We start from the raw sequence: 22,100 nt of genomic DNA, 5'->3' as shown, positions 1-22,100 counted from the left end.
TAAATTAATATTTTACATTAATTAAAATTTATTATAATTAAAAAAATTTTAGGCACGTGCAAGTGATGCGAAAGAGTATGTAAGGGCTCCATCATGCTTAGACGATGTGTGCGGTGTCTTGCGGCAGTGAAAAATTATCTTCCGTCATGTCATTAAGTTCTTCACGGCATCCCCTTTCTCTAACGGCAATGCGTGTTTGGTTTTTCTGAACGGATTGTCGTTGGGTCGTTTTTTTTTTCTTGCTCTCTTTTTTCTCTTCCCATTCGAAATTCACGCTTGACAATTAAACTTTCAAGGTAGTCCCCTTAGCTATAGATATTTTAATATCAATCATGATTCTTTTTATTTGTTATTTTTGTCATTTGCTCTTTTGTAATTTTTTTGTTTTATTTCACAATGTTATCCTTCAAACTAGATTATAAAGAAATAAAATTAATTTGATCCTCAAATTTGTTTTCACAATTGAGTTCTTTTTAGCATCTAATTGCATGTTTTTTATGAGATAATTGAATTAAAACAAAGAACTAAAATGAAAAACACGAGTAAAATAGGTGATGCCTTTCAATTTTGTTTAAAAAATACATTTGAGTCCCTCATCTTTTTTACCTATTAGATGACCGGTCTCTTTAATTATAGAAAAATTAATTTCAATATCAAACTTCAGTTTCATTACTTTTCAGTCTTTTTTAAGTTAGAGAAGAGAGAGGAGATTGTCGGATTCTAACTTAGAGAGAAAAACTACGATTCTAGCACCAAAACGGTAGATTTTGTTCTAAATGGCTCCATATGATGAGAAGAGTTCAAATTAAATTATTTTTTTATCTTGAAAATACCTAATAAAACAGATTTGAGATCGGAAAATTTTTGGATTTCGAGTTGATTTTGAGTTTTAAAGTGATTTTTTAAGCTTTTAGAGGTTATGAATTGATTTAACAAGATTATTAGTTTTTCTAAATATTTTGGGTTGAATATGGCCCTGTTTGGTCTATTACTACATCATATAAAAGTTTATTCCTTTCTCCTCCAAAAAGCTTCATTGTCAAGACGTGCATGGGTGGCTAAAGTGATTGGAGGGTGTGGATAAGAAGTCGTGTGAGACGTAAGTCTTCAAGTCCTCTCTTCAATAATGTGGAAAATGAATCCTTTTCCCAGCCCACCAGCTAAGATCACGGACCTGAGTTCCTTGTTCTAAAAAGAAAGGAAAAAAAAAAATTTCATCCAACAAAAACATTTTGTTTTTCAAGATTGTTTAACTCGATACAACGGGTTGATCTAGAAAACTTAAAATCAAATATATAAGATGTGTATTTGATATTAAGAGAATGTTTAGGAACGCGGCTGCAGCGGCGTTCCCAAAAAAATTAATTTTTTTTTTTTTACTAAAATTTAATATGATTTGTACGTTTTGGATCGTTTTGATGTGCTGATGTCAAAAATGATTTTTAAAAAATAAAAAAATATCATTGGCATGTATTTTGGCACGAAAAGTTATTTGAAAAGCACCCACAACCACATTACCAAACACGCTCTAATAGGTTAATACACGCTCTAATAAGTTAATAGAGGTTGGGATCGTGATTTTTTGCTTTTTTTTATATCATTCAACTTAATATTGTTTTTTTTAATATTATAGTAATAATTGTTTTTTAACATGTTTTTTATATGTATTAAAATAATATTTTTTATTTTTTAAAATTTATTTTGAATAGAAATATATCAAAATAATTTTTATATATAAAATAAATTTTAAATAATAAAAAAATTAAATTTTTAACAAACTATATTTACCGAACACTACTTGAGCAACCTAAGAACCCGTGAACTTTCAGCGCATGAGCTGAGCTGCTTTATGAGAGCGGTCTGTCTTTATCACTGCTCTCCTCCCTTCCCATCGGTGTCCATCTCTCTCTATCTCTCAGTCCCTCAAGTCCTCTCAAGCAAAGTGACTTAACTTTAATCCTTTCAGTTCTTTGCAAAATTGCAAAGAAAGCAAAACCAACAGATGGGTTTACTCTCATTTCTCACATTTCCACTATTTCTCTCACTTTTATGGAGATTAATAATTGTTAATGGTAATTTTTCAACGACCCTTGAGGGACCATTCAAGCCAGTAACGGTTCCTTTTGATAACAAGACTTACCATGGCAATGCCATTGACTTGCCAGACACTGACCCTCAAGTTCAAAGGACTGTTCAGGGATTTGAACCTGAACAAGTCTCTGTCTCCCTGTCTTCTGACTATGACTCTGTTTGGATCTCTTGGATTACAGGTCTCTCTTTCTTTGCCATTCATTTTGCTTTTTTGTTCCCTAGTGATTTGAGAGCAATAAGATAATGTTGCAAAGAGGCACACACAGTTATAGTTTTGGCCTAACTATATAGGAAAGCTAGCTTGACCTTGAGTTTTGGCATTGTATCAAATTAAGGGGTAATTTGTAAGAGCAAAAGAAAGAGTCTTGCTTCTCAAATTGCTGGATTTTTTGTGCTATTAGAAGGATAACCTCTGTTTTTAAAAAGTAAGGTGGGGAGATTAGATGTTTATAGAATGTTTTCAGTTTAATTCTAGCTGGAAACCAAGGTCTTGAATATCATAGCAGAAAGGTATTATGATACTAAATCTGAAAGGGGAATGTATTAGTGCAGATTCAAAATAGAAAAAAAATGATTCTTCTAGTTGAATTCTATTAAGAGGAAGAAACTTGAATGGAACTGACAATGTAATGACACATGCACTTCCAGCTTTAGTATTATTCTACTCTTTTGTTAACTTTTTAATGATATTGTATAATTTGAGCTGCAGGGGATTCCCAAATTGGTGGTGACATAACACCTTTGGATCCTGAATCAGTTTATAGCGTTGTACACTATGGAATTGAAGGGTCCCAGATGAGTTATGAGGAAGTTGGATATTCATTTGTTTACAATCAACTTTATCCTTTTGAAGGGCTTCAAAACTACACTTCTGGCATCATACACCACGTTCGTCTGACAGGTATTATTGCCATCTGCCCAAAAACTTCACTTGTCATGTTCAAGTTTTCTATGCATTTGGAAGCCTAACCATCCATAGTCTGATGCAAGATTAAAAAATGAACTTAGAAGCCATATCTGTCCCTTTTATGTTCAACGTAGGGAAAGGGTGTGTATGTGTCTGCTTAGGGTCGGTGAATCATGAAAACTTTTAATTGAGGTGCATTTTCTACCGTGTCTTTCACAGGGTTGGAACCAAGCACATTATATCAATATCAATGTGGAGATCCCTATATATCAGCAATGAGTGATGTCTTTTATTTTAGGACTATGCCCCCCTCCAGTCCTACAAATTACCCTCGTCGAGTAGCAGTGGTAGGAGACCTAGGTCTTACATACAATACAAGCACAACATTCAGTCATTTACTCAGCAACCATCCAGATCTTCTTGTTTTGGTTGGAGGTATAAGTTATGCTGACATGTATCTCACTAATGGAACTGGATCCGATTGTTACCCTTGCTCATTTGATGAATCTCCCATCCATGAAACATACCAGCCTCGATGGGATTATTGGGGAAGGTCAAAACTCGAATCTTTTATATGCTCAAACTTGTCTACCAGTTTGCAAACCTATCTAATGCTCAAACATAACTTTTGAGAGCATACTTAATTTAATGTTTACTTTCCATTTTTTTACCTCCCCACTAGTTTGGATTCAGTTGATTTGAGAAACTTAAATGCTTCACTGGTTGGAAATTAGGTAACCAAACTACCTTATGGGTGCAGTGGTATCATCTTTCCCCTGTATGCTATGTTAACTATTTTTGCATGTAAAGGTTAGCTCACTGAACTATGCATTTCTGAAAGCAGGTTTATGCAACCTCTAGTAGCTAATGTTCCAACTATGTTGGTTGGAGGGAAGCATGAGATAGAACCACAGGCTGAAGATCAGATTTTCGTTTCTTACAGCTCTCGATTTGTGTTCCCATCTGAAGAAAGCGGATCATCATCCTCGGTGTACTATTCTTTCAATGCAGGAGGGATACACTTTGTGATACTAAATCCCTACACTTACTATGACAAATCATGTAAAGCCAGCAATTTATTAATTTTCTTTTTACTTTTGATTCTTATTCCCCTGGGTTTTGCATTAGCATTTGCTCTATTCAATAAAAAAATCATGCAATCTAACATGAAAGTCATCACCAACACAAATGACATGATATTCCTGTTATGAGTTCATTTGATCACTTCTGTGTACATAATACATTTCCTTGTTAACATGTACGGGAATTGTTTTTCTTCTTATTATTATTTTTATCTGCCACATAGTACAATTCTCTAGATTTTCTTTCACAGCGGATCAATACAAGTGGTTGGAAGGAGATCTGTATAATGTTAACAGGAATGTGACTCCATGGTTGGTGGCTGTTTGGTATCCTCCTTGGTACAGCACATTCAAGGCACAATACAGAGAAGCAGAATGTATGAGAGTAGAAATGGAGGACTTGCTCTATGAGCATGGTGTGGACATAGTATTCAATGGACATGTAAGTGTTCTATATCATAGCAGTTGTGCAGCATTTAAATGATTTTCTTATTATTTTTTGATACTTGGTGATTGCACTTTTGCAAGTGTTTCTCTCTCTTTGTCGGTGTGTGCAAGACCTAATCAACTCTAGTTGAACATAAAAATATTGACTTCACCCATAACAAAGGCCATGATTTGGAAACAAAATGCCTTGTTCATCTTTACACATTTCCTTGTTGGTAATATGAAGTTGCAAGTTACTAGTTGGATGCACAAGGATAGATAGCATTCGTCATATTCCATCTTTCAGCAAGTTGCTATAAAATATTGTAACTGCAATGAACTTCTGTTATAAATATTTCACAATCTGTGGTAGGAAAATCAAATGTTGGAGCAGGGAAATTGTTTCTTCTGTAGAATGCAAGTTCCATTTCTAGCAAGAAGAGATCTAATGTACTATATTATGAACATTGATGGTTGACATATGTGGTCCATGACCAGTCTTACAATCAGTTAATTGAAGTGACGTCTGTTTTTTGATCTCATAAAAACATGCAGGTTCATGCATACGAGAGGTCAAACCGAGTTTATAACTACTCTTTGGATCCATGTGGTCCAGTTTATATCACAATTGGTGATGGTGGAAGTCGAGAAGACATAGCAGTTACCCATGCTGACGACCCTGATGAGTGTCCAGAGCCATCCACCACAGCTGACTTAGATATAGGTGGTGGCTTCTGTGGATTCAATTTCACATCAGGCCCTGCTGCAGGTAGCTTTTGCTGGAACAGGCAGCCTGAGTATAGTGCCTACAGAGAAAGCAGCTTTGGTCATGGGATATTAGAGGTCTTATATCCCTCCCTCTCCCAGCACCTCTATAGATAATTATTTTCTATAGTTACTGCCTGAAATAATGAACTGAACATTAGACCTTCGTTTTCAACTGCCTATGATACGTATAGGTTCTTTCAAACTGAGATCAACTGGTTAGAATATTATTTAGGAAAAAAGGGAAAGAAAGCTGGAAATCTCTTCAAATCAGGACAGTTCTAATTAGTTGTTCTCAACGTAATTCCTTCAATCCACCAAAAATTGTAAATATGTTAATATTCTAACAATGTTTTAAGTAGTTTGCGAGGCCAATCAATTTTTTTGTTTCCATCTCCATTTCTTTGGTTTCTGTGTATAAAAGTAGCCTTTAACTCACAAGTTCGTAGGCTTTAGCCAAAGATTCCCAAGAATCCACTGAATATCTTAAATCTGTATTTCTATATTCATGGAGCTTCATTTACTGTATATTGTTTGATGTTGTTCTACTAAAATTGTTTAATTTAGAGCACAAACTAATGGGCTGTAGCTTTCAGGTGAAAAATGTGACTCATGCTTTGTGGAGTTGGCATCGCAATCGAGACTACTATGAAACTGCTGGGGATATCCTTTACATAGTTAGAGAACCTGATAGGTGCCTGGCTAACCAAGGTAATTAAGCATGTTCTTTAACATTTCTGGGTCTTCAGGTTCTTGAATGTAATTGAGAAAACCAACCAATGCCCCTTCATACACAGCTAATGTTCCCTTGTGTAGGCAGTACATTTGACATCAACCACTATAACCTCTAAATTTTAGAATGTGTGGAATTGTAACTTCATATGGCTAACTCGATCAGCTTTTGAAATCCAAGCTAAGCAACAGAGCTTACTTTTTTTTATTATTATTAACGTGGGTGTCCGGGCCAGTTTGCGTGCACCTCAACTAATCTCACGGACTCTGAAATTAACGAGAGCTTACTTTTTTTTTTATAACCTTGTGCTGCCAAGCAATGATTGAATATATTGTAGCACTTATCACCAAGCGGTATGGGATCTGGAAGTATGGTGATATAACTAAACAAAATAGAATGGAGCTAAGGCATCCTTCCTCTAGTGCATCAGATACTGTAAAATGGTCATCTTCAGAAATCAAAGACAGTGCAGTCTATTGTATGAAATGTCACCTTAGCTAGGTGTGTCTGAGTTAACTTTAGCGTTTGGCTGTTCGCTGGGTGCTTTGGTTTTGATATGGATAGAAATTGGAAAGCTAATATCAGATTAGTTACAAAACTTCCTTCTGGAATTTTTATGAAGCCAGAAACTAAGTGCAACCAGTTATTCCTTAGCCATTTTTATAAATTTTGGTTCTTTCAAAAACTTGGCATTTGCAGCACCCTACACGTTTGAGCATCAGAAGCAGCCCATCACCCCTCCAACAACTTTTTTTGAACAATAACTGTAGTAGTGCTTGTTACCCTGCATTCCTGCCTTAGCCCACCCAATTATACGCCTCCCTACAAGGCCACAACTTCAGGGGAAAGGGAGGCAGGCATTTGAATTGCATTCATGATTCATATTGGAAGAATATTAGACCTGTTTCCCTGACTGTAGCAAAGTTCTTGAATTTCATCTTTAAATTTCATTGCATTTGGTGCTATGAAGAGTCTTGAGAGTGCAGATTTTCAGAAACATATAATAAACTGCTCCCGCAAATCCTTGTCCACCAACAACATTATAAACTTACAAATCAAGATTGAACAATTGAATCGATTTTGTAGTCCTGCAAAGGTTGGACTTCAATAGCCATAAGGGTTTTTGTAGCTAGCTACCCAGATCTCCTTGCAACTAAATGAGTACAAAACATGTATACCAGCCAATTAAAAGCTTACTAACAACCCCTCCACATTAAAAACAGCATGAATAGATGATTAGTGCTAAAGCTACTTGGTGGCAAGGATGAGCGCTCAAGCATCTAACAAAACTGTGCACGCAATTTCTTTCACACCAGAGCAATGTTGCAGCTCTGGCTTAAAAGACTACATGGGGCGAAACGTAAATGAGAGAACAAGCAAGAGGCACAGAGGCAGTAAGGTTCTTGTGGCCACAAACCCTAGAGAAGATTCAGAATTGTCCAGCAGTGGAGGCGTTCCGGGGTTTAGTCCAGGGTTCAGTCCGGTGGAACCATCGCCAAATGTCGGTGATTGTATGTTGGGGTTAGTATTTGGTGTGGTGCTTGAAGTGGTGCCAGCCCCTCCGGCAGTGCTGGAAATTCAAATGATTTTATGCAGTTAGTCAGTTAACAATGCACGAACGACTTTCTTGAAATAAAAAAGAAACACATCAAAGCAAATCAAGTCACCAAGATGATTATAATACGTATTTCTCTGAATTGGTTTAATTTTATTAGCCAAATATCTAGATTAAGCATATGATAATCTGTCAGAGGATCTAAAAACAAGAGAATAATGTCTGCCAAGCGTCGAGTTTGTTCACTTGAAAAAGATTAACCTGAGTTGTCAGAATTGTATATATTCATAATGCACAAAGCACAATTCAGAGAAATCAGTCAGCACAGAGCTGTCCGGCAGGGCACAAAGCACAAAGCCATAAAACATGGCTCCAAAAGTGGATTCTTTGGAGTACTCATAAACAGCCTGCAAGCATCTTTGAATATTTTCTCCATAATCACCCCCCTTTCCTTCCTCGGTCCAAGTCATCAAAGAATGGTAGTATACTCTCTCTCTCTCTCTCTCTCTCTCTCAATCAAAAAACCCTAACCAAGTGTGAACATTCAGTAGATATGGTAAGATTTTGTTTCTAATTATATCAACCTAAGATGGATGCATACCCCTGCCTGCTCACAGCAGCTACTGCTTTCTATTCTGGCTAGCCACATTAGCCATACTTCTTACACGCTTCATCTTTTTGCATGGAAAGGGGTGGGTTGTGGAGGAGGACCACTTACGTGCAATTAATTTCCCAGGACCAGGCTTCCTATTCTCCCACAACCTAGACTTGCTGGGGCCAGCACCGCACCCACACAGCTCACCTTTTTCCCCATTAGTGCTAGCATCATGTCTCTTCACAAAGCTTACAAGCAATGTAGGTTTCAGGTTTTTGCATGATCATTATAGGAAGAAAGCGTTGTGTTATAGACGATCTGGCTGCTTTTCAAACACTACAGCTACTTTGAACAGCAAGTACATTTACTTTTGGCCCTAGTTTCGAATTAATCTTAGAAAAGCCACCATTGGATAGAATCATGCATCCTGGGGCAGATTCACGAGGATATAACTTTTTGCACGATTACAGCTAACAGCTAACTCACTGTATTCCTATGTGTCTGACTCACCCGCTCATATCTCTAGGGTTCTGTCCATTATATACAGTTGGTCTAAAGATCTGATCCAGCGGTTCACAACTAGTGAAGGGTATTGTCTTGTAAAAAAAAAAAATACAGAGCCTGGGGGCGGTATCCCCGCAGGAGTAGGAGCAAAATGAGGGTTATTTTTTCTTATTAGTATTTAAAAAAATAAAATAACGAAATGACTGTTTTATAAACACGACATTTAAGCTTGTCACTACTGTTTAGAATGAAATTAGCTGCAAAAATTATAATGAAATTATTATGACAAGAGATAAATAAAAAATAAAAAAAGAGATTACCGTACACATCAAAGCTCTAATTATTATATAATTAATATCATAAAAAAATTTTAATAAAACAAATCTAACGACTTCTAGAATATCATCAATAATAACTCGGGTGGACTATACTTGCCGTTAAAAAATGAGTCACTTGTCATAACTATGACACACTCTAATCAATATTGGTGAATTTTTTGTTTGTTTGGATATGTGATTACAGTTATTTTTTAAAGTATTTTTCATGTCAAGATATATTAAAATGATGTTTTTTTATTTTCTAAAAATTATTTTTAATATCGGCGCATCAAAACAATCAAAAACATATAAAAACAATTTATTTTTAGCAAAACAAATAAAAAAATTAAATTTTTAAAAAACACGGGTTGACCTGCATTTCCAAACAGGATCTTAATATTATAAGAAAAATCTCATCAAGATTTTTTTATGGAATCAATGATGTTATAATCAAAATTTTAATGTGTCTTCAAAATTTTTTTTATTTTTTATTTCCACTTTAATATCTACTAGTCGTAATTTGTGCAGCTTATTTTACGATATTTTTTTTAAATATAGCAATAAAATTAAATATTATATTTTTCAATCATTATATATTACATTGTTTCACGTATTCTTTTTCAAACTATGCGAATTTTCTTTTCTTTTAAAAAAAGGTGACAATTTTAAAAAGAAATTCCAAAATGAGTAACCCAAGAAATTCAAAAGAGCGTTTCCCAGTTTTTATAAAGACACAAAAGCACACAATGTGACAAGACAAACCAATGAAGAAACTGTACAAGTTTTTGAGCCGTTGGATCTTTAGATTGTTGATCAAATCTTGACCACATGCAAAATGACACGTGTAATTCATTCATCAGCCTTTACAAACGAGAGACCACACTAAACTGCAAGAGGACATGGAGAGGTGCTTCAAGAAAACGAAAAAGAAGCACACAAGACTACAATAAACTATTTTGGGCATAATCTTTATGTTCTAACTAAATAAATATATAAACAGAAAGAACCCTTGACGTGAAGACGAAGCTGTGGTTAATTATCATGTTAATTCATGTCTTAACCATGTTTTTAGTGGGCTTAAGCAGTGTATTAGTCTTTGCCTGGTCACTCCCCCACTGTGGAATACTTAAAGAAGCACCAGTGCCTGATGAACTTAAAATACAAACAATTTACCCTATTTTAAATAGCTTAAGAACCATCTTAAACACCTAAAAAACGTCATAAAACTCAAAGGAAATCCTTTTTTTTCAGTAAAAAGGGCCAAAGATAGATTGATGATCATATGATTCAGATCACGCGTACCTTAGAGAGGATGGATACACACAAGATCCGTAACCTACAGCACAAAGCCAAAAGAATCAAAGCACGGTTTAAGCAGCCATGCACCCGTTGGTGCAAAACACAACTCACACAACAAAAGAATAACGCTAAGATAGAGAGGGAGAATCAAGAGGAAAGAGATTAACTGGGATCAGTTTTTGCAACAGTAGCAGTGCCAGAAAAGTCACAGGAGCCAGGAGCCATTCCTTTCCTTTGAAAGTAGCTATTGAATGCATAAGAAGCATGAGCCTGGATTGAGTTAGGCAAGAAGCATAGTCCATTAGACTGTAATGGAGTACAGTCGGCACCAGAACCGCATGCATAGTCGAGTGCAGTTTGCAAGGCTTGGTTACTTGCATCACTTCTTGCCACACACCAGTTCCCTTCCACCACCACTGCCAAGAACATTGCACCCCCAAGAACGTGAATGGCGAAGAAGATGAAGAATAGTTTGTTAGGGAGCAGATTTTCCATGGAAGAGACTAGAGAGTGTTATAGGGTGGTGGGGTTTAGAGAGTGTGACGGGGTTTAGTTGGTAAAGCAAGAGAGAGATGGAGAAAGAGGAGAAGGGAGCTGGATTCTTTATTTCTTTTAGGTTTTTGTTTCTTTTTCTTTTCGTAGTTTATTTATCCAAGAACACTTTGTTTTGAATGTTGTTGAAAAATAAAGTTAAGGAATTCACAGTGTTATCCTTGTTCATATAGGCCTTTTTTTAATATTTTTTTAATATTAACACATCAAAATAATTTTAAAATATAAAAAATTTAATTTAAAACAAAAAAAAATAAAAAATAAAAAACTTTTTAAAAAAATATTTTCAAATCACAAAAACAAAACAGCTTTTAATGTAGCTAGCTTTGTGATTCTTCTGAATACAGGAAAAGCAATCTTTGACTGTATAGGGAGTATATAATTAGGCTTTTTGAATTTAAACAATAAAAACGTTATTTGGTTTCCCTGTATTTTTCACTCTCACTCTATGTTTGAATTTATTTATTTATTTATTTATTTATTTACTGTAAATTCAAGCTATATCTAATTAAATTGGTCAGATAAAGACACAACTGCAAAAAAAAAAGTTTAAGAAAAAAGAAAAACTAGGCACTATGGATTCAAACAATAAAAATAAAATTACCTTCTTTTTTAGTTTTTTTTAATTTAATTAAATTTAATTTAATGTTAGATTCAATATGATGCATGATTTTGTGTGCCTTTGGAAACACGGTTGTACCGTTGTTTTTAAAAAATTTAATTTTTTTTTGTTAAAAATTAATATTTTTTTATGTTTTGAATTGTTTTGATACGCTGATCTTAAAAATAATTTTTAAAAAATAAACAAATATCATTTTGATGCATTTCGGCATGAAAAGCATTTTGAAAAATACCTCGTGTTTTGGCAATAGCTTTTCTTTTTGTGATGGAATATGATTTTGTTAGTAGCATATTTTTATGAAATTATAGGTTCTTTTATCTAGTTAAAACTTGAATGTAAAAAATATCTTTCGATTGTTTGCTGTTTTTCAGGAGATAATTGTTCAACGTTGAGTTAATTTTTTTTAATGTAAAAAAAATATTCAGACTTTACTAATATGTTTTAATATAATAAAAAAAATCTTAATTATTAACTCTACACATTTTTAACAAAAATAAAATGAATATTATATGTGTTAATAAATATTAAAAAGATATTTTAACACTAATTAAAAACTAAATCATAAAGTTAAAAAACAAATACAAATAAATATATTTGATCATACGCTACAGGAAATCCTTTATTTTATTTTATGTGTTTACCTTAATTATATGGCAGTAGCTTTTTATATAAGAATAACAATAATTTAAATTCAATTGAAACAAAATAATTTGTTCGTAAAAGTCTTTTTCTTCACCTTAAAATCTTTAATTTACAAAAAATTATATAATATTTTTTTATATATATCATTTATTTAATAAAAACCAAAGCATCTAGAAGACATAAAAAAAAATTAAGATGATTTAAAAAAGAATAAAACAAACACATTATACATACATCTAAATGGTGTGGGGGAATCATTGTTTCCCCACACCCAAAAGCACTGTGGATTACAACAGTAATCCATAGTGCATTCCTTCTTCTTCTTTTTTTGTATTTTGCATTTTTTTTAACTTTCCCTTTTTTTTCATTTTTTTCCTCTTTTTTTTCCAAAATTACTTTTTTTTTTCAACTTTCCACTGTTTTCTTTTCTTTTTTTTTTGCATTTATATTTTTTTTCTAAAATTATTTTTGTTGATTTTACTTTTTAAATATTGAGCTGGTTAAAAATTTCACTTTGTAATTTTTTTCCTTTAAAATATTGTGAATTGCTGCGGTGTTTTCCCACATAGTTTTTCTATTTTATTTTTTTATTTTTTTAAATTATATTTGTCGATATTTTTTTAATATTGAGCTGATTGAGAATTTAGTTTTGTAATTTTTTTCTTTAAAACATTGTTGATTGATACAGTGTTTCTCCGCATGATTTTTTTTAATATTTTCTCTGAAATTATCTTTTTTTATTTTATTTTTTAATATTGAGCTGGTTAAAAGTTACAGTTACAATATGTGAGGAAAACATTGTAACTTTCCTCGTAAATTATTATGGATTGCTACAGTGTTTTTTCCCACAAGGTTTTTTTCTGTTTTATTATGTTTTTCCCTAAAATTATCTTTGTCAATTTTATTTTTTAAATATTAAGCTGGTTAAGAATTGCAATTACAAGTAAATACAAGTTTTTCCTCACAAAACACTATGGATTGATACAGTTTTTCCTCACATGGTTTTTTTCCGGTTTCTTTTGTGTTTTCTTTTTTTGTAATATTTTTTTCCAAAATTATCTTCGTCGATTTTTTTTTTTTAATATTGAGTTGGTTAGAATTTAACTTTGTAATAAAGCTTAATCATATGGGGAAAGCACTGTAGCTTTCCCCACAAAACATTATAAATTGCTACAGTGTCTCTCCACAAGGTTTTTTTTTCTTATAATTTTTTCCAAATTATCTTTGTCAATTTTATTTTTTTTAATATTAAGTTGTTGAGAATTACAATTACAAGTTATTACAAATAAGGTTAAATCATGTGGGGGAGCACTGTAGCTTTCATCACAAAACACTGTGAATTGCTACAGTGTTTCCAACATGATTTTTTTTCTCTTTTTATTGGTGTTTGTTTTTGTTATTTTTTTTCTAAAATTGTCTCTGTCGATTTTTTTTTTAATATTGAGCTGATTAAGAATTTAGCTTTGTAATTTTTTTTCTTTAAAACACTGTGAATTGTTGCAGTGTTTTCCCATATGATTTTTTTATGATTTTTTTTAAAATTATCTTTGTCGATTTTATTTTTTTAATATTGAGTTGGTTAAGAATTATAATTACAATAAAGCTAAATCATATAAGGAAAGCGTTGTAGTTTTTCTCACAAAACATTGTGGATTGCTACAGTATTTTTCTAAATGGTTTTTTATTTTATTTTATTGGGGAAAGCACTGTAGTTTCCTCACAAAACATTGTCAATTGCTACAATGTTTTTCCTCATGGATTTTTTTCCTTCCAAAATTATCTTTGTTGGTTTTTTTTAATATTAAGTTGGTAGAGAATTTAGCTTTGTAATTTTTTTTTGCTTTTTATTAACAGAAAAGCTAAATCATGTGACGAAAGCACTGTATCTTTCCTCACAAAACACTGTAGATTGCTACAAATCATTTTGTTCAGTCTCTAAGTTTTTGATCACCAACACAACTTTTTTTCCATCATGAAATATTTGATCCATCATACCTTTAGTTTCTATTACTTATCTAGCATTGGTTCACAATTATAACACTATCAAGTACAGTTGTTTTATGAGCTCGCAGCAGCGCGCGGGCATATCATCTTATCTCTAACTAAAATCTCTTTATCTCATTAATATGTATTTTTTTCTTGTTTGTTTGAAAATTTTCACTAGAACATTTGTTTCTTAGACAAAATTCTCTCATTGTTTCCAAAGCAAGTTTCAATTTTAAGAAAATAACATCTTAATATTTTTGATATGGGTGCATCAAAAAATAATAATACAACGCTCGTGCGTTGTTGCGGGAGTGTCATTAAAATCAACTCAGTTAGCCATCCTTGAAATCTTCTGACATGAATCCTTGCCTAGCGCATGTTTTAAATTAAACCATGTAGAGGCTAACGTGATATATACTAATTGATTTGGCTTGACAAGTTTAAGATAATCTAAAAAATTAGTAAAAATATAGCTTGACTTAAAAGAAATTTAATACTATATTTTTTTTTATTAATATTGAAACGATGATATATCGATTCAATCCAAGTTAACTCGTCAAATCAGCTATGTTCATTAAATTTGTTTTTCTAAAACTATTTTTTATTAATTATATAATAACAAAAATCAATGACTGCAATAAAGTAATCTAATAAACAAAATTGATTATAATGAGTTATTCAAAAAGAACAATTATTAGAGTACAAAGTAAAAGTTAAATGGAATTTAATACAATAATATCTAAAAAAATATTCTTAATTAATCTATGAATTTAAATGAAATTTTATATATATATATATATATATATATATATATATTAAAATATTTATTTTTTAATAAATTAAATTTAAAATGAAAAACAAGCTAGACACACGCCTATATGTGTCCTAGCACTCCTGGAAGTTTAAAAATAAGCTTGCATGTGCGAGCCACATGCTTGGCCATGATTTTTTTTTTCAAAATAGGTTAATTATTTGTTATTTACATTTAAAAAATAAAAAATAAAAAAAAGCAAGTGATGATCATCTACTACCCAAAATTCAACCACCATAAAGGTGGATCAAAAATTAGGCTATGCAATATTTGACCACAAAACCTAATTTTAAACATATTTTCACCTAAAAACACTTTTATAATTTTAAAAAAACTAATTTTTCTAACAAAAAAATACCTTCCCACTGGCTTAAAAACACAAAATCAAATCGAAAAAAATCTTTCAATCCTAATATGTTTTTCAAAGCAATATAAATGCTAGAAAAACACCTCAATGACACTCATCTTGTCAAGAAAGACACTTTAACACTATATTTAGGCATTTCTATGATGAAACTGAAATAAACAACCTCTTGCTCTTTATTTTTTTTTCTTAGCAAATCTCTGCCCTCTCTCAAACTTTGAGGCTAAAATTTGAATAAAATAAAATTTTATACTAAATCGTATAATTCTCAAACTCAAGAGATCAAATATATAAACAGAAAAAAAATCAATGTTAAGAGTTTCCGAGACCATTTATTTTAAAAAAGAGGGCTTTTGTTTTACCAAGATTTTAATTTTCATCCTATTATTTTTAATTTTTTGCTAACAATAAAACTAAATTTTTTTTTTTCAAAATCAAGAACCAGCATAATGTGATAATGTTTTTTTAGACTGCAATAACTCGAGAGAAAACAATATCAAACAAATCAAGCCGAATCATCAATTAATACAATATGGAAGGATAAAATAGAAAGAAAGAAAAAGTTCAATGGTCAGACTTAAAAAAAATAATAAAGGACTAAAAAAGAATTTTTAAAAAAATAAATGGCTGCCTTTCTACCTCGAAGTCAATTTTGATCTCTTTATTTTTAATTTCTTGCATGCCAATAAGACAAAATATTCTTTGTAAAATCAAGAATCAATTCATTGACATGATTTTTTTTAAAATTGTGAATTTTTAAAAAAAAAACAAATACAAAACAAATCATAAAACTTAAATTTCAAATAAAACATTAATTGAGGACAAGGTCAAGAGTGATGCCTACTTTGTTTTTTCAATTAATAACTAATTGAAATAAATAATCAATGGGTAAAGTAAAAAAATTGAAACACCTTGCGAATCCATCCACAGTGAATCCTCTTACAAATTAAATTTTGCTTACGTACCATCAATAATTAAATTTTGCTTATTAACTTGTCATTAAGGGTCGGAATATTTTTAAAAAAATCACATGAAAAATTATTTTTAATGAATATATTAGTAGAGATGTGAATAGTTAATTTAATACTTGATTTGAATGGAATTAGAGATCGATTTGGTACAAGAAAGGTGATAGGAGAATATTATTAATGTTAATAAATAAAAGAAATGGAAGGCTGTGTGAGGAATAATTGTCTAAAGAAATATTATATATTAACATATGATAATATAATATTAAAAATCCAAAATCATTTCGTCGCCTGAGAGATTCGAACTCTCGCGGGGAAACCCCATGTACTTAGCAGGCACACGCCTTAACCACTCGGCCAAAGCGACTTTGTTGTTCAAGCTATGATAAAAATAATATTTATATTATTTTGTAAGTATAGTTGAATTGTTACCGTCTTATTTAAATAACAAAACTACACAGATGCAGGCACAATGCAAAGACGAACGATAAGGCCCGTGCAACGTTCTACACAAGAATGATACAGAATTTTGACATCTCAGCTGATAATATTATAGCAACCAATCAAAAGAATCAAGAAGCACGCCCAATGTCCCAGAAAAACATTCCAGTTCAAGTAGCTAAGAATCCCAGGACAATGGGACAAAAGAAAAGTGAAAATAATATTCTCATGATGTGATGTAGTTTCACAATGTAGGGTATTAGAGCTCCTTAGATGTCAAAAAATGGAGTATCAAAATATATGGTGTTGGTTGTTGTACACTCTCTCTTCTTCTCAAGTCGTGTTTCTCTCCCTCCCCTTTGGGATTTGCTGTATACCCCGAGTTAAAGAATCACATGAAAAACAAATCAATTTGATACTTTCTCATAAAATAATAAATAAGCATCGCAACGCAGAACTTCTTCCAGAGAAACCTCACGCACATGGGCGTCACTGGCATAATACCACACAGAACCCCCCTGTTCCTTGTCAGCCTTGCCTTTGTTCCTCTCATCTCCTCTGACATATGCAATATAGTGGCCTCCCCTCATTGTTCCTAAATGCTCTACCACCCCGAGCAGGCGATATACATATCTCTCTGTGTCAACACACCTGTAAATGCTCAACAATGTAACAGCTGTAGTTAATTAGATGACAGTTTTCCTTGCAAAACAAAGTTTAAGTAGAGGAAATTAAAGTCAGGAATCAAATCAGGCATAAAATCTCAGTGTGTTTTCACATATAGAATCCATAATGAAATTCACTTAAAGCCATTGAAAGCACGATCTAGGGCAGCTATTACATCAAAGCAAGTGCATATGTTAGAACCCAAGAGAAAAATAGCTCTATCTGTAGCTTACATTAACATCACAAATGCTTCACAAGTTCCATCTTATGAACAAGAGTCAAGGGAAACTATATAATTCCATCACAAGTTTCTTGTTTGATTATTTATATCTAATAAAATATTTGTCCATTTTGTATTCCTCTTAACGAGACAGTTTAAAATTTTATTTCCTGGAAGTTGTCCTATAAGTTCACAGCCTCTGAAAAACCTATCTACTTTTTTCTTTTCCATGTAAAAAGCTCATTTTGGTAAATAATATCTCTTCAAACGTGTTGTTCTGACAGACCATAACTCATAAATGATAAGAGAAAATGCATATGATTGCAAGCATCAGGCCAGAAATCATTGATGCAGTTCCACTCCATAAATAAATAGCTCGAATGCAGCAAAATGACTTGCTGTTCTCATGCATTACTATCACTTGTGATGAGAGGGACCATAACTCTGCAGAATCATGAACTGCCTTAACTATTAAATATAGCCTTTACGGTAAAAGGGTTTCAGAGCTTTCACAGCAAAGGCACCAAGCCAACAAGATGAAAAATCAATAGGACTATGAAAAATCATTTATAGTGGAATCAAAGATAGTGCTAAATGATAGGTACCTGGGATCCATATAAGGTCCAAGATCAAGTACATCTCGGAAGGTAACATGGCCGCTCAATTTACATAAACGACCACGAGCATCTTGACTGAACCTCTTCAAATGAATGGTTAGAATCGGCGGTGCTTTATCAATAAGGACCCTCTTAGTTGCATCCCTCTTTACATTCAGTTTTTTTGAAGTTTTATCCTCATCCTCATTCACATCTGACTCACAGGTTCCAGAGAAGTTGGAGCCAGTCTGCTCATCTTTAGCCATGGTATATCCAGTACCCCTTGTCTCATCAACACTACAAGAATCAACAGGTGGACCACTCAAAGTTTCTCCATTACATGATTCATAGTAACCGGAGCTATGTGAAACATTCATCTCATATTTCCTCTCTTCACTTTGAGAAATAAACGGTTCCATCTCTGTCTGAACAATTTCAGCTTGTATGAATTTTTTATTTGAGGAATCATTACCTGAATCAAAGACTTCAGGTGTGGAGTTGAGAAGGTTATTAGGGATACCATCTCCATTCTGAAAGTTTCTGACCTCAGAGGCATATGAGATGTCCTTGTATAAACTCACTGAATCACTTTGTATTTGTGTCTCACCTCCATTTAATAAAGTTTTTGAAGATATTTTAGCTTGCTTCTTCTTTGCATCCAACCTTTGCTGTTGCAGGATTTTTGAACAGTTCTCACATTCCCAAGCATTATCATTGGAGAGAAGTTCTGGCTTTACAAAATGAGACAAACAACTCTCTATAGACACTGGAGAATCAGTATCGTCAACTTCATCAGGATCAGACTCACTGCCAATTCCTGCGATAAAAACTGGTCCAGCAACTTCATTAGGTAAAGAGGGCCCTGCAACAGGAGCTGCCGAAACCTCAGGCTCATTGAATAAGTCACCAATGCCATCAAATTCCGCTTCATCTTGTTCGCAGCCCACAAACGATGAGGAAGCCTCAGCTTCTCCTTTCATTATCTCCCCATCAGTATAGCCCTCTTCTCTGTACGGAAGCAGAAGAACTTCAGAGCTTTGAACTTGAAATGGAACCTCCTCTTCCCAAGGATTAACAGAAGAAGATTCTGGTTTTTGATTTGGCTCCCCATCAATTGAAGATGCCTGGCAAGTCTCCATTAAGCCATCATTAGGAATGTCAAATTTGTCCCCGCATTGCCAACCTGCTGCAAGATCATTATTTTCTGAAGTAAGATCATGCTCATCTGATGTAGTTTCCGGTCCGACATAATCCATCCAGAAGTCTTCAAATGAACTTGCTGTTTGCTCCATTGTTGTCTCAACAGCTTGCTTACTATCAGATTCAATACCAGCCATCGAATTCTGTGAAGCTATGCCACTTTCACTGACCGCAGTCGATGGAACAGTTGAATCTGGTGCTAGAGTGTTATCTGAAGAAGATTGTGTTTGGCATGAAGACTCACTATGGACTGATGGGTTTGATATATTTTGAGCTGGCACTGAATCCATATTTTTGTTAACCTTTGGTTGAACCTTCCCCCCTCTCTTTGGTGGCAGCTTTGTTTTCTTTGCTCGAGAGACAGGTTGGACTTTTTTAATTGGAGGTTTCTTCATTGGAACTGGAAGTGAGAGATCTAGAAATGGCTCATGCATTATTGAGGAGTGCCCACATTCTACACAACAAACAGTGCTAGAAATTCGACCCCCAAAAGCAGAATCCACAAACGTAGGACCATGTTTTGGAGGAATGCCATCTTCCTTGGAAGCATTTCTTCGCTTTCTAACAATCAACTCTTCAGTAGAAAGCCCGTCAAGTAAGCAGCACAGCAATTCATGACTATCTTGCTGCTGATAACCCCTAAACTGGGGAGCCTTGGAACAGACCGACCCAAAAAAAGATTTCGGATTGATTACATTTCTTAAACTGGCCTCAGCTTGTAGATCAGTAAATAGCTTCTTTAAAGCAATTGATAAAGGCCCAAGAGATGCCTCTTCATTTAAGTAGTCACGCAACTTGTTCATAGATAGAAGATTCTGCATGACTGAATTAAAGAAGCAAGTGTTCCCAAGATTAACCAAGCCTCTCACCACATGACCACTTCTTCCCTCTGAACTAGTTGCCTCAGTGCCTTCTGCATTAAGTTCACTAAGAATACTGCCTCTTCCAATCCAAACATCCACGGCATCCACTGATGACTGTTCAAATGATTGCGCCTTGATCGTCTTTACAACCTCAAATACTGAATCTTTTTTCTCACCATTTCCCTCTGTTTTCTCAACTGGAATTAGTGTATTACATGGGAAGCACCATTGAAGTTGAGGGTTTTCCCATTGGAAGACCAAAGGATGACGACTCTGCTTGGAATGACGAACTGCATGGCTCTGAGCAGTCGTTGGCAAACCAACCCCTCCACAGGCTAAATGCCCACATTCTAAACAGACCCAAATGGCTTTCGACTGGGATTTTGAATCAACCGAACCACTTCCTTTCTTCTTAGCTTGTTTACCCCTTCCCTTAGCCCCCTTCCTATCACCAACACCTTCTCGACAATCCTCACACCTAAGAGAATCCAAAGACCTAATTTTGTCCGACAATTTGTTCGCATCAAAACCCTTGTCAAAGTGAGAACACAATTTTCTCTCTTTCACTGCTGTAACTCCGTCAACAATTTCAACATTGGGATTTGCTTGTTCAGGCACAATATTGGGAGAATGGCCAGCGACCCGCTTCTCCTTCTGCGGTGGGCGAGCCTTTTTCTTATTAGCCCTTTTCCCCATTGGTCCTAAAAGCAACCCATTAAATAAAAAACATTGAACAGTACCAAAACAAACCAAGAAAAATACCACAGCATTCAACAACAACCCAAATTGAACCAAACATCTCTAGAAAACCAATCCATCAGTACCCCCGGACAACTTGAATAACAATTACGAGCATTAAAGAAAGGAAAACAAGCACAGAGAGCCATCCATCCAAATACACTATCCACTAATAAAATTCTTAATTTCGAAGAGAACCCAGATGAGGAGTTGGATCATACAGTGCAAAGCAATAATCTTTTCAAGCAAAATCCTACAATTCAAGCAAGAGCTAATAATATCAAGCATAGTCAAATACAGCTTAAAAGCTAAAACACGGAAAAGAAAAGAAAGACAGATAGAGAAGTGGAGATTTACCTCAAAATCCGGTAGAGGGAGAAGAGGGCCAGAGATTCAAATAATAAATTATATAAAAGAGGGGTTTTTTAGGAAAATTGATAGGGATTCAATAGTAAAGAAGAGAGACGGAGCGCGAGAAAAAGAAAAGGGTTGGTGCTTGATGCACCCTTAAGAAATGGTAGGAAAACTCTCACTGCTGCTTGGTGCTTCAGAGAGAGAGAAGAGGAGTTGAGGGATGAAAGTGAAAAACAGAGATATATATTTTGGGGGGGAATTGAGAGACACTGGAATTTTTTTACCTTTCAAATCCGGTTAAAATAGAATAGTCCAACTAAATGCATATTTCTTTTCTGTTTTTACATGGAAGGATAATTTAAACTCGCGACATGACCCCACTAAATACACGTTTATGATATTTCTATTGTACTCTAGCTTAGATTTGCATGGTTGTTTTTATATTTTAAAAATATTTTAAAAAAATTAAATTTTTTATATTTTTAGATCGTTTTGATGTACTGATATCAAAAATTATTTTTAAAAAAAATATTATTTTAATGTATTTTTAAATAAAAATCACTTTGAAAAGCAACCGTTACCAAACTCTCAGACACCTCTTAAGTTCTTTGATTGCGATGAATATCATGTTAACTTCTATTATATTTATATTTTCTCTATTAAGTAATAATTATTAAAAAAACACACTTGATTAGATTAGTATTCATCATAGTGGTAAAATTATATTATTGATATTGATTATTGTATAAGGAAAACAAATTATTTTTATTGATTAGATTTGAGAAAGCTTACGGAGCTTCACT

The 22,100-nt window shown here is 33.5% G+C and overlaps 3 protein-coding genes and 1 non-coding gene across 7 annotated transcripts; 1 reads left to right on the top strand and 3 right to left on the bottom strand.

The window, feature by feature from the left end:
- Window positions 1-1,823: 1,823 nt before the first annotated feature.
- On the top strand, window positions 1,824-6,211 carry LOC7496629 (purple acid phosphatase 15). The gene is made up of 7 exons (XM_024589479.2): window positions 1,824-2,270; window positions 2,801-2,992; window positions 3,218-3,551; window positions 3,843-4,060; window positions 4,332-4,522; window positions 5,062-5,349; window positions 5,868-6,211. Exons 1-7 carry the CDS (start codon window positions 2,003-2,005, stop codon window positions 5,988-5,990), a joined length of 1,614 nt encoding a protein of 537 aa, XP_024445247.1. The 5' UTR covers window positions 1,824-2,002; the 3' UTR covers window positions 5,991-6,211.
- A 780-nt stretch (window positions 6,212-6,991) lies between these two features.
- On the bottom strand, window positions 6,992-10,918 carry LOC7461293 (PLASMODESMATA CALLOSE-BINDING PROTEIN 3). Its single transcript, XM_024589480.2, has 3 exons — window positions 10,442-10,918; window positions 10,278-10,311; window positions 6,992-7,574 (listed from the first exon to the last, which is right to left on the bottom strand). The coding sequence occupies exons 1-3, from the start codon at window positions 10,767-10,769 to the stop codon at window positions 7,349-7,351; spliced, it is 588 nt and encodes a 195-aa protein (XP_024445248.1). The 5' UTR covers window positions 10,770-10,918; the 3' UTR covers window positions 6,992-7,348.
- Window positions 10,919-16,504: 5,586 nt separating this feature from the next.
- Window positions 16,505-16,586, bottom strand: TRNAS-GCU (transfer RNA serine (anticodon GCU)). Its single transcript has one exon. It is a non-coding gene; the product is annotated as a tRNA-Ser (tRNA).
- A 153-nt stretch (window positions 16,587-16,739) lies between these two features.
- LOC7496628 (ubiquitin carboxyl-terminal hydrolase 2) lies at window positions 16,740-21,527 on the bottom strand. Of its 4 annotated transcripts, none has more exons than XM_024589353.2 (3): window positions 21,301-21,527; window positions 18,152-21,196; window positions 16,740-17,320 (listed from the first exon to the last, which is right to left on the bottom strand). In XM_024589353.2, the coding sequence occupies exons 2-3, from the start codon at window positions 20,899-20,901 to the stop codon at window positions 17,068-17,070; spliced, it is 3,003 nt and encodes a 1,000-aa protein (XP_024445121.1). In that variant the 5' UTR covers window positions 20,902-21,196; window positions 21,301-21,527; the 3' UTR covers window positions 16,740-17,067. The 4 variants fall into 4 exon arrangements, with proteins under 4 accessions (XP_024445121.1, XP_024445123.1, XP_024445120.1 ...); XM_024589355.2 differs by having other exon boundaries at window positions 16,740-17,336; window positions 18,152-20,906; XM_024589352.2 differs by having other exon boundaries at window positions 18,152-20,906; window positions 21,301-21,526.
- Window positions 21,528-22,100: the final 573 nt, after the last annotated feature.

Source organism: Populus trichocarpa, chromosome 17, assembly GCF_000002775.5.
Source record: "Populus trichocarpa isolate Nisqually-1 chromosome 17, P.trichocarpa_v4.1, whole genome shotgun sequence".
NCBI classification, from domain to species: Eukaryota; Viridiplantae; Streptophyta; class Magnoliopsida; order Malpighiales; family Salicaceae; genus Populus; species Populus trichocarpa.
Note: the sequence above shows the minus strand (reverse complement) of the source record. Positions and strands in the feature narration are given on the sequence as shown.